This window comes from Solanum stenotomum, chromosome 11 (assembly GCF_019186545.1).
Source record: "Solanum stenotomum isolate F172 chromosome 11, ASM1918654v1, whole genome shotgun sequence".
Classification (NCBI taxonomy): domain Eukaryota; kingdom Viridiplantae; phylum Streptophyta; class Magnoliopsida; order Solanales; family Solanaceae; genus Solanum; species Solanum stenotomum.
The window spans coordinates 1560555-1573965 of NC_064292.1; the positions used below are offsets into that span (position 1 = coordinate 1560555).

Here is a 13411-nt window from a genome sequence, read left to right on the forward strand (position 1 = left end):
TTTAAATGAAGTAAAAAGAAAACTAACAAAAATAAATTAAGGAAGGCAGGATTAGTAATTAAGGTTTAGTTATCTGAATGATGTGTCATGTATTCCTGAATTGTTTGTTTTTCCTCAATTACAATTTTGGTCCTTGTACTCTCCAATTCTTCATATTTTCTTGTTACGGATTTGGGTCTGATGACTTGAATGAGTCCATCATGAATTATGCAGAAAGTAACACTTGAAAGTAAAGAATAAAAGATGTTTACGAGGAAACTTCGGAGGAAAATTCACGATCTAGCTCACAAGATTTTGACAATAATAACTTTATTAATTAACACGCTAATTAGATTCAGATTGCAAGCTCTTGCAATTTAGTAATTAAATTCTTAATCCCTTCTCTTTGTAACAATTTTATTACAAGATAGAACAAAACAATGACTTTATTGTTCACTATATAACTAAACTCTAATTAACATAGACTTCACTCAAAACTCGACAAAGCTAACTCTAGCTATAAACTCAACTTAATGATGATTACAACTCAAATGATCAATATTTTGTTATAACATAGGAGTAGATCTTACACAGTTAGAACAATAAACATTAACCTCACGTTACAACTAAAAACTACACTTGATCCCTTGATCAGGTCCCTTGTTGCGTATGAGAATAATGCTTTCTTGAGAGAAATTTACTTTTGCCTTTTTTGTGAAAATCTTTATTGCAAAAATTAGGTTTGTTTATCATTAAAGAGATCAATATAAGATAGACAAAAGAAACTTAGTGTAACGCCATTGATTGATAACTCTTCACTTTTTTTTCGAGTTCACCAATTATTACAGTTGTGTCAGCTTTAAGCTTAAAGAATTGACATCTAACCCAACCTTATTACTTGTGTTATTTCTAGTTGCTAAGACCATCTCCAAGCCAACACCAAATTTTACATCAAATCCTATATTTAGTGTAAAATTTGGTGTTTTGAGCTCCAACCCACACCAATTTTTACATCAAATTTGGTATGTGAATAGTGTTACACCAAATTTGGTTTAAACTATTCATCACACCAATTCATTTTTTAAATATTTTAATATTATTTCATTATACAAACTTTTAATTAAACATTATATAAATTGTATGTTTTAATTAAAACTCTTGTATATTTAATTATTTTTTATGTAATATTTTTATAATATTAATTTTGAACCCCTCTTGATATTTAGAATCAATCGAAACAACATTCAATCTAAATAACTAACAAGCTTAAAATTTAATTCAAAGCTAATCATATTAGAAGAGACACATATGAGGTGAGAAAGAGTGGGGGAAAAAAGAAGTAATTTATTTTGGTATAAGGTAAAGAATGAGGTCATTTCGAGTAAATAATGAAAGTCTTGGCCAAATTATGTTAACTAAAATTGTGGACCGCACCTTTGGGCAATTCTTTACTTAATTGATTTCTTACACAAATACCGGATAACAAAAGGAGAATTCTAGATTTAAAGATCAACGGGGCATCATTATTATACTTTGTAGGCTCTAGCAACAAATGTGTCCAATTGATCATAGTAGTATGAACAGGAAAATGCAAATTTATAGTTCAAGTATGAATTCAAAATTAATAAGTACTTATATTTTTGCTTAGCAATTGATTGTGATAGCTCCATGATTGTTATTATAGCCCTTAAATCATAAGCAAAGAATAATAACAAAAATTCTTATTTGTATAATTGATTGTTATCACTTATATCAATTATATTTTGTATATACGATTTATATAGTTGGTATATAAATGTATAACAATTTGTTAGTATGTGGTACCTCAAAATGTACTTTGTTATGATGACAAAATTTTGCCTGCATAATGATATATTATTGAAATTATCACGTTTTTTGTTTGTCTGCAGGATTCAATTTTCCACTCTTAGGAGATTTATTTCCTTTTATTGTGTGTTTTCCTTAATTAAATGAATAAATAGTAGTACTTGAACCATTAAAAACCAACAATTATACTCAAAAAAAGGAAAAGTCAAATTATTTTTAAATAATTGAATTAATTTTTCCAAATTTATGGGATTCTGAATCGTTTCAATAATTATCTTGGCCTCTTTTCTTATAATTAATGATATTATAAATAGGGATTTGGGGTTAATTAGAGAGAACAAAGTTAATTAATTTTCATTATGGAAGCAAAACGCAAACAATGTATCCTATCACTTTCTTCACTTTTGATTTTTATATTACAATTCTCTGATTTTGCATTGCTAGTATGTTACTTTTTTTTAATTATTTAATTATAATGTCCTAAATATTATAGGTTGCTTTGATACATGCTTATGTTGAGTTTTATCTTTACAGATCTTGTACGTCTAAGGTCAACAAGTCGATTTATGCAAATTATCATTCAAGATGACACTCAAAATATTATTCAACGGTATTCATTATCAAAATGTTTCTTACCCAAGTTTGGAGCTCAAGGCAACATGGATGGTACTAAAGAATATCAAAACCGTTTTGCCTTAATGGTTGATCCAGGAAATACAATAGTTGTAGTTAAAGCATACATTCAAGAGGAAAAACATATTCCTTTTAAAAAACAAAGGCTTTTGAGCAAGGATGGTAAAGATTTGAGTGATGCGCAAACTTTATTTGCATTAGGAATCAAAACAGGTTCTACGTTAATTTTGCGATACGCACCGATAACACAAATATCTATGAAAATGCTTATGTTGTTCTCTATGGTCAAAGATCCATGGTCAATGAGTCGAACAATGCAAATTATCATTCATGATGATACTTACAAAGACGCGATTGGATCTAGGTACATTATAGATGGTACTGCTAAAGATTGTCGTATTTCTTATACCTTAATGGTTGCACCGGATGATAGTATTATTGCAGTTAAAGCCTATATTCAAGAGCAAACTGGATTTTCTTTTAAGAATCAGAAGCTTTTGTACGAGGGTGCAGTTTTAATAAATCCTCAAACTCTTGTTTCTCTAGGAATGAAGAAAGGATCTACCTTAATCCTTCGATATGAACCAATATCGAGCAACAACTTTACGAGTTGTATATTTAATATTAAGGCTCAGCATAATGACAAAGTTGGAGATCTTAAAGCTATCTTTCAAGAAATGAATGGAATTCGATTTCATACACTGAGATCAACCTATCGTGGACAAATATTGGCTAATGATAAGCGTCTTGTTGACCTTGATAATTAGTATTATAGTGTTCTTAATATTATATTAAGCTTGAATTATATTTAGTGTTAGTACTTCTTTCTATTCATCTTTTTAATTTGTCCAACAAGATGATTTTTTCTTATTTCGTACTTGTAGTTATTTTTAATTTTCAATTGTTCCAAATTGTTTTTGGCAATTTTTGTCTACTGAGATTTAACTAACCTTCAAAGCTAAATTGAATCATTTTTATGTAGAAACTATAGGATTGCATAAGCTAGAATTCTCCTCGTATCAAAATAATTAGACATTAAATTAAATACATTTTAAATTTAATTTATATGAAACCGGTTGTACTTATAATATTAATAAAAATCATAACCCGCCATGGATGAATATTAGCTGATGATGAGCATTTTGTTGACCTTGATGTTTAGTATAGAGTATTATAATTCCATCAAATTACAATTAGTACTTTTTTCTATATTTCTTCTACGTAATCAATCAACAAGATGATTTCTTTTTATTATTTTATATTTCGTTAATTGTTTGGTCTTCGAATCTAAATTTAATTAGATGAGAATATGCACATAATGCCTATTAGCATATGATCTAATTTGTATATTATTTTCTCATACATATATGACAGTGATAATAATATTGACAAAAAAAAAGTTATTTAAAACTTTATTTAGGCCTAAATATGTAATGTAGTTACTCTAATATGTGCAAATGGAAATTCAGATGGAATGGATTAGCATGTTGAAGGCCCATCAAATTGGGCTGGGCTTTGAATTCAATGGTTGACAAAAACCAGCCCATTATAATAGCTAAAGGAACATACTGATTTGAAAAAATAATAATTTAAGAGAAAATTATCTAAATATACAACTTATTTTACCATATTTTCTAAAATTTCCTACCACTCGAAAAAATTACAAAATCCTACTCTCTCTTATTCTCTATACATCACTTTACGTGATGTATTAGTCGGATATGTATCGGGACGTTGAATGTTGTACTCGAAACCAAGACGCGATATATCGGAACGTTTTGGAATGCATCCGGATTCCACCAAATTTAAGAGATTTTTGTAATATAGAAAAGAGCAAGGATAAAATATAATTAGCTCTTAACACTATGAGATTTGTATAAAATTTCCATAATTTAACTAATAATTCATTTTGGAAACACTTATTTGTGTCAAAACTCAAAACTTTTGTTAAGAAAAAAGTAATCAACCTAAATAATCTCTCACCAACCACTTAATAAATATAAAATATTTTGCATAATTTATATTATAATGAGTATTTTATCATCAATAATCAATATATACAAGCCAAGAAAAGTAAATACGAACAACTTGTTTGGATGATTTTTATCTATTGTATTGTACTGTACTGTTTTATTAGTTTAAATACCATGTTTGTTACCTAAATTACGTAATGTGTCTTATTTTAAGTAACAATTGATTTAGTTTGATAACATATTTTTTTTTCTCATTTTATCATTACTTATTATTTAATAATTCTATTTTATCTTTTACTCTACTTTTTTATGGTTACTCTATTCGTACTCTACTTTTCTTGTAAGTTTATTCTTCATATCAATTATGTGTGATATGATATAACAATTTAAAACAATACAATCAATTCTAAAATTATATTCATCAAATAAATATTGTACGATGCAATATATTATTTCAAATCATAAGTAATAAATATCGAGACAAAGTGTAACTAATTCCACTACCAATGAAAGATAAGTAGGTAAGCACGCGGATTGTACCGATCAGATTTAATTGAGTGACCATTACTCCATCTCTTAAGAAGAACCTATCATTTGTTCAATTTGATCGATTTAATACTTAGTTAATTCTTTTATCTTTATGTTTCCACTGTTATCTAATCGATAACGAACCCGATGGCTTTTTTAGGGCCAATTCCATCAATTTTGGTTGAGGCAATTCTTACTTGTTCATTGCCAACTAATCGAACCTGCGGAAAAATAATTGGAATGATGTGTCACATACGAAACATTAAGAACCAAAGTGTACACACAGAAGACTTTCCTCTTAAACCCAAAATCCTCCATTAATGGAGACATTTCAAGATTCTTTGAGAGAGAAATCGAAGAGTGGCATAAGGAAGTTGAAGAATCCAAAAGTTAAAGCAAAAAGATGAAGAATTTACCGGTGTTTTTGATGGGTTGTGGAGGAGTTGGCCGTCAATTGCTTCAACATATTGTTTCTTGTCGATCTCTTCATGCCAAACAGGTAATGAAAAGTGTTGTCTTTTTATCAATTTGAGAAAATCATCGTCAATTTTGATTGTTATTAGTGTTTATTTTTGTTGGGTTTTTGTGGGTAATACTAAAAACTTACAGGGAGTGCATTTGCGAGTTGTGGGTGTGTGTGATAGCAAATCTTTGGTGGTTGTACCTGATGTTCTCACTGCAGAATTGGATGATTCATTTCTTCTTGAAGTTTGCCGTGTCAAATCCAATGGCTCTTCATTGCAGATTCTTGCAAATTCTGGTAGCAGTTCACCCTTTTTTTGGTTTTGTTGTTTAAGTCATTTGGTGTGGTTAGTTTACCTGTGGTATTGCAATATTTAACAATCACCTTTAAACAAGCTGCTAAGTTATTTGGTGTGCTTATTTGTAGAATGACAAAAAGGTGAATTCTTTTTTTTTTGTTCTAACATGTAGGTGCATGCCAAGTGTTTTCTGGTCCAGAAGTTATACAAAAAGTAGTTGATATTGGACGTATTGGAAAATCAACAGGTTTGTGTCATGTCCAAGATATTTATTTTGGGATTGTTGGGGTTGGTAGGCTTGTTATGGAAAGCGTATATGTGCTTATATTATCGTTTATTCTTTACTGGTGGAGGACTAATATACTTGAGAAGTTTGATTAGTAACAATGAGTAGCTGTTAACTTTAAGCCGTATGGGTTAAATGCTTTGTATTAGCTCCTACTGTTAAATCTTCCCCATGACTTTTAAATGCTTTGACGAGTATAGTACAGTAGTTGACTTCAGCTGCCGCATGATTCTGGACCTTGCTTATTTACTTTGACTGTTTAGTCCAATCTAGGCTCAAATGTATGAAGTGCAGTGAGTAAATTAGCTTTGTTTTTGCAGTCCGGCGGATTTGTTAGTCTATTTTGCTGTATGGAAGGAATTCTTTTGTTTATCGGGAGGGAATGAGTTCAAAAGACATCTTATTCTTGCTTATACATTTCTTACACTTTCTTAAATTCTTTGTACGTGAAGGCATAAGATAATGCAGGTATCAAGGTGTTAGTTTTTGGGGAGTTGTTTCACAGTCAGATTCCTTTTGATTGAAATTCAAACTGTGGCAGGTTTAGCATTTGTTGATTGTTCAGCTAGAGTGCTGAGACTATTGGAGTGCTAAACCAGGTTGTAGATTTTGGTTGTTGTGTGGTGCTGGCTAACAAGAAGCCTCTTACTGTGCCAATGGTAACGGATCCTTTTTATTGTCGTTAATTTCTTTGAATGTGTAGCTTAAAACCAGGTAGTTGTTGTAGCATAGGAACAGTGTTCTAGACATGGTTCAACCATTGATTATGCCACTAGCAGTAGAAGAATAAAATGTAGCAGACAGTGTCCATGGTTTTCATTTTCTTTTTTTTCTTTTAGCAACCATATGCATGCTATGTGCAGAAATGCAGTTAATGATCCATTCAACCGTGTTTAATCTTGAAAACTAACAAAAGATGCTAAACGAGACAAGAACAAAAAGCGAGTCAAATGCTATAACATGAATATAAAGTTCGCTGAAGATATATTTAAGTGAACACATGTGATCTATCTAATAGTTTAAACTTCCGCATTAAAAAAAATCTAATAGTTTAAACTTTTGAATGAGGTGACTACCTAATTATTTTTGGTAGCAGAGAAGGCAGAGGTTTGGGTTTAGGTTCACCATCACCCTTCATTAGAATGATTAAAAAGTTCCACGTGCTTGGCCAGTTGGTCCATAGAAAAGAATCAGTTCCACACACGAGCAAGTTAAATAAATAAAGGTGCACTCAACTTAATTTTTTGGATGAGATGATCACACTATTCAACAAAGCTAAAGTCAACGTCAGTTTCAATTGCTTCCCTTGATTGTCGCTTGCTTACTTATTGTGTTTGCTACGGTCATTGCATAACTTGTGAACATTCAGAATTACAGGTCAATCTCCTTTCAATCTTTGTCACCTTTCATCCTCTTAATCTGTAAAAGGGTTTCCTCTCAAATGGCAACTATTATGTTTAGTGTATTGATTATTTTTGCCTTATTTGCAGGAGGATTATGATAAGTTGGTGTCACAGCCCCGTCGCCTTAGACACGAGTCAACTGTATGTTCTCTTGTTTCTATTGCGTGTAAAAATCTTTTGTGCACTGAAATGTTGGAGACAAAGGAGATTTTAGAGTGTCATGTTATGGGGTTATACTAGTGTATGGGTCTCTAGGTAGAAAAAATTGAATTGTGTTTGATCGAGTAAGACCAGAAAGCTGGCTGAAACCTTGGTTGTCCTGTCTTTTTGATATCAACATGTTGTAGTGGTGACCAGTTCCGTTTTGTAGCTTCTTCTCTTGTCAATTTAAACACAAGTATATCCAGTCCCTTTATCACCAAGGGGTGTGGTAGGATGGTTGGAGTCCCTCCATCCTACTCTCTCAACTGTGAAAGTTCCAATTTTCCTGTGTCAGATTTCCTCCCACTGTTCGCTGAAAGAAAGATGTAATTAGGCATCTATCTGTAAATTTACATTTGAAGATAGAAAGATTAACTGATCATATGGATAGTGATGGGTATCATTTGGTTTATCTGATATCTAGAGCACTAGTTGATTAAAAATTAGCTTCCCTTGTATTTGAGATTCTTAAATGTCTCATACACGTTAAACCTTCCTCTTCTGCTTTAAAAGCTTTTCTTGTTTGACTTCCCAAACGATGATATGGGATTTGTAGCGCATTGTGTTTGTTTAAGTGATTAATTTAGCTTCTGTGGTATACTAAGGATAGTATTGTCGTAGTTCAGTTTATACTCTGCTTTAGCAAAGTTGTCTGAAATTGCTATATGTGTGGTAGGTTGGTGCTGGCCTTCCTGTCATAGCATCCTTAAATCGCATAATTTCATCAGGAGACCCTGTCTACCGCATTATTGGGAGTTTGAGTGGTAATATTTTATGACCATTTATCATTTAGGCTATATATGCAATAGCAAATGATTATCCTTAGTGGTTATCTTACTTGTTATAAACATTAAGAGCATTTGATGGTAAGATGCCATATATCTTGGTATCTAACAGGTACCCTGGGGTATGTAATGAGTGAGGTTGAGGATGGAAAGCCATTCAGCCAAGTCATTAATGCTGCTAAAAGCCTTGGCTACACTGAACCAGGTGATAAGTTACAACCACCCTATTAATGTTGTAAAATCACCATATGAGTATTGAAGTTATGACTTACAAAAACAGAAAAGTGGTTGTTGAAAATATGATTTTATCTATTCTTAAGTAAGTGTAGTCTTACTTTATTGTTTATATGTTCCTCTGTCTGAGTAATTCTACTCGTTTTCCTGTCAGGCAAGTGTTCCTCTTGTACAACAATATTTTCTGGCCTTCTGCTTAGGAAGTTTGTCTAGCACTAATTCGAATGTGAGAGAAATCAGAGAAATTTGAGAAGCGATTAAGAGAATGTGTGATACAAATGTNTCTTACTTTATTGTTTATATGTTCCTCTGTCTGAGTAATTCTACTCGTTTTCCTGTCAGGCAAGTGTTCCTCTTGTACAACAATATTTTCTGGCCTTCTGCTTAGGAAGTTTATCTAGCACTAATTCGAATGTGAGAGAAATCAGAGAAATTTGAGAAGCGATTAAGAGAATGTGTGATACAAATGTCTTACACGTCAATTCTTCTTTTATACGCTCACTTTACAGTGCATATTCTTACATTTATCCAATGTGGTGAACATGCACATACAACTCTATTTTACACTTATCTCTTGTTATTTACATTTAGCTATCTGATTCTCCCCTCTAGCTGGTGCATACATGTAAACCTGTATAGGATTTGTATAGGATTTGGTGAATATGTCTATAAGCTGATCAGTTGGCTTTCCAAACTTTATAACAGTGTCGTGAAAACATTATTTTGGGAAGGGACAGTCGGTTTCTATATGCTTGGTCCCTCTTGTCAGATGCTGCATACAATGGGATACAAGTATTACTTGATTATCGCACTCAAGTTTTGTTATGATCAATTTCAATTGTTGTAGAAAAATCTATTTCGGGTTTAACTATGCCTAAAAGTTACCTCATGACATGAGGATTGCCGAAGACCACATAAAGAGATTACAACAATACATCCTCAACTGAAGTGAGACTAACATCTTATTGCTTTCACAGGTTGGAGCATATGGAGTATGTATAAAATAACATAGGGGCTAAACATTGGGTAACTAAACATTAGGGATGAGCTTGAGTGAGATATCATTAAGTAAATGGACTTTGTGCCTAACCCAGTCCAAAAAGCTAATCCAAGATCATATAAGGGTACCTTTAACCAATGTGGTAAACTAACAGCAACCGTTTTCGATCCTTTTGGTGGTTGTTAATCTATGTGCTCATTGTTACCATAGTCATGACCCAATATTCTCTTTCTTCTATATTGCCCAATTGCCCGAAAGTATTATAGTATTTAGAAGTAGAACGCATATAAAGAAGGTATCACTGTCCATTTTGCATCGTGATTGTCTTTGATTTTTGTTGATAATCCTTTCCAAGAGCAGGCTTCCTACCCCACAAGATGCAAATCATTGCATCCTAGTGAATACGACATGGCGAATACAAAAATTGATTCATAATAACAATTGGAAAGGCACCATCAGGTCTAGTCACCTATAAGATAGTGTAAAACTAACCTTCTATATCTCTCTCTTGAGATTACTAAGAAGCACTAAGAGGGTCCTCCTAACCTAGTGGAGGCTTACCATATAAATTCATAGAAGTATCAATAAGTTCACATTCCATCATACATTTCTTCTAAGTACATAAGATGTTGTTTGTGGCAAGTAAACTTTTTAAGGAGAGTGCTTTATCCAAGGAGATCATAATTCTGTTTCCAGCAGGAATATATAAGAAATTTGGAGCCATCCAAAACTTCTAAGGAAATTCTAGTTCCTTTTCTAATAAAGAAATAACAATGTCTTCAATGCATTGTCAAGATGCAGTCTACTTTCTAGCAGCAATTAACACGAATCGTACATCCATCCCAAATATCATTATAAAAGAAAAAATCGCTGACACTACACTTCATCTCAATTCTCATTAGGATAGTTTAAGTATGAAGTTATTCTTATGTATTTATACTTATCTGCAGATCCTCGGGATGATCTAGGTGGCATGGATGTAGCAAGAAAGGTTAGGAAACATCTTTCTTCTGATTAAACTTACAGTGTCCAAGATTTCAATCCATTTATATTGCCAAACTATTATGCTGATTAAAGCATTATCTTTCTTTTTTATCTGAACTTACCTGCAGTCTTACAGTATGCATAATTAAGACATAATGTTTCATCTGCTATATACTCACACTCACTGTAGAAAGTGTTTCCAGGAAGTATATTTTTTCTGTGATATTCTTATGCTGAATGTTGCCCATTTATGAGTATGGGAATTTTAGCTGAATGGATGTCTTTGTTATAATTTTTCCTTATTTGGTGCTTGGGATGATGGTGCCTTTGGGGAGCAGAAAAGCAGTGATTTAGGCAGAATCATTTTCGCAGATTGTGATGGGAAGCATATCTTATCCAACTTGATATAGTTAATACTTGGTTTCTTGGTACCTTTGACGAAACGTTCATAGTTCTAATTGGTTCTGTAAATTTTGAGAAGTTGAACATCCCTCATGACAACATTTTGTTTTGATGTCTTCATAACAGGCTCTCATTCTTGCTCGGCTCCTTGGACGGCGTTTAAACCTAGATAATATGAAGGTTAGGATACATGTCACAATGTCTCTTTGTTTTGTTACTAATTCAATTAGCTTCAGAAACCTTGATGCATTTGCAATTCCCTTTTCAGATTGAAAGCTTGTATCCTGAAGAAATGGGACCAGATGTGATGCCTCTGGAAGACTTTCTAGTGAATGGCCTTCCCTTACTTGATCAGAAAATTGAAGATAGGATTAAACAAGCTTCTGCAAATGGGAATGTTCTGCGTTATGTTTGTTTGATTGATGATGCGAGGTAATTCTTTCATTTCATTTTTAGTTTGCTCAATGGATAATGGCAACTGGATCTTTTATTCTTGTCACGTTCTGCAAGTCACTGTACCTCTAGACGCGACGCTTAAAGCAAAGCTTGCTCACTGATGGGAGTGTTATGGCAAGTTAAGGTACTGATGAGTGATGAGCATAACAGTTACTACTAATTAAGACAAGTTTATCTTAGAAGATAGTCTCAATTCCTCTTAACAAATGCTTTAGAAAATTCTGACAGCACTCACCCACTTGGACATATAAGTTTGAGAGCTATCTGCAAACCAGTTGTAAGTTCATCTTTATGTTAGTCATCTGATCAGCTGTTCACCTCTTGTATCCGCGACCAATTAAAGGACGAGTTAGAAGTATAAATTTGTAATGGCATAGATGAGGGAACATTGAAATATCTTTAAATGATAGTTCCAAAATATTTCTTTAATTAGTTCTTTTTTTCATGTATTTGGGGGTGGGGAAGATGGCAGATGGGTATGCGGAATTATCATATTTTTTCTCGAGACCTATGTTGAGAAAACTGTTATAAGCTCTTGTATTTAGTATAACATCAATTGAAAATTGGGAAGCAAAAACTTGTCGGCTCATTCTACATAAGGCCTATGTTTGATTTACAACAACAACATACCCAATGTAACCCCACAAATGGGGTCTGGGGAGGGGAGGGTAGGATATATGCAGACCTTGTCTGGATTTGTTAGAATATAATTCACTAACATGTTCATATGATGGCTTCGTTTGGACGCAAAATGGCTATGTTGTCCGTACTAGTAGAAATTTAGAATCTATCTTTGGTTTTCTTGAAGGGGTTTGGTGTAACGTTTGAGGTTTCATTTCTTGTATTGTCTAGAACAACCCTATATCAAGGAGTACATATTAATTTGTAGGTTGAAGAAAAAAAATAGATATTTCTGTTTATTGGTTTTTGTCTTCTTGATAAGTGCCTAATTTAGAACTACTATGATTTGTCCTAGCAAAATCAACCGCTACAAACAGCTTCACTGAAAACAAATAGCACAGAAGAAAGTGTCTGGCTGTCAGCTGCTTGGGGAAAAATTGATTATTGAAAACACTTTTGTGTACATGACATTAACATCTCACATTTTCAGATGTGAAGTTGGCATCCAAGAAGTTCCAAAAAATTCTGCATTGGGAAGATTAAGAGGAAGTGATAATGTGGTATGCATTGTTCACTTTCACCTCCCATTTTACTGTTTCTTTGGTCCCTCTTCTTCTTGTTCCATTACTTTGTTTTCCGTTGGGAGTTTTCTTCCAACTGCTATGGAGGTTCAACCATATCATACGCGTCGTCAATGTTTAAAGCCCTTTTGTGATGTCATTTAGTGTAGTGATGTACAACATCATGCTGTGATTTTAAAGAATTGCTCATCTTTTACCCATGCCTAAGGCGAACGCCTTACTTTGTCTTTACTCTTTACGCGCATCATCTGGTGTCGCCCTGCAAAACTTTATGTAGTTAAGGTCTTTGATTCTACCTTAATCGTGAAATGTTTCCCTTGTACTTTTGAGGTCATAAAAACAGTAAGATGAATGACTTGCTTTTGTCGAAGAATGACTATGATGATTGAACGTCTGCAATTCGTTTGTCTTCAGGTGGAGATATACAGCCGTTGTTATGAGAAACAACCTTTGGTTATCCAAGGTGCTGGAGCAGGAAATGATACCACAGCAGCTGGTGTCCTAGCTGATATCCTTGACATTGAAGATTTATTCCCTTAACTGAGTATTATACACTGAGATACAAACATCTGATCCTTAAAGGACGAAAAATCGACTCTTCTTGTCCATCTGCTTTCAGATTGGAGACTGAAATCAGGCACAGAAAACATATTCATTTTTTGAGAATTTTCTGGATACACAAGAGTGCCTCTTCAGTTTACAGTAGATTATTATGCAATGTCTCTCGTGCATAACGACTCAAATGGAACAGAGCAAA

General features: G+C 33.0%; 1 protein-coding gene and 1 pseudogene across 1 annotated transcript in view; one reads left to right on the forward strand and one right to left on the reverse strand.

The window, feature by feature from the left end:
- The first annotated feature begins 5288 nt into the window (after positions 1-5288).
- Positions 5289-13387, forward strand: LOC125845260 (uncharacterized; annotated as a pseudogene).
- LOC125844452 (putative disease resistance RPP13-like protein 1) overlaps positions 13288-13411 on the reverse strand; it is a 14916-nt gene continuing 14792 nt past the window's right edge. Inside the window, exon 3 of the mRNA XM_049523767.1 lies at positions 13288-13324. Within this exon, the coding sequence (XP_049379724.1) occupies positions 13288-13324 (37 nt within the window). The remainder of the gene's footprint in view (positions 13325-13411) is intronic.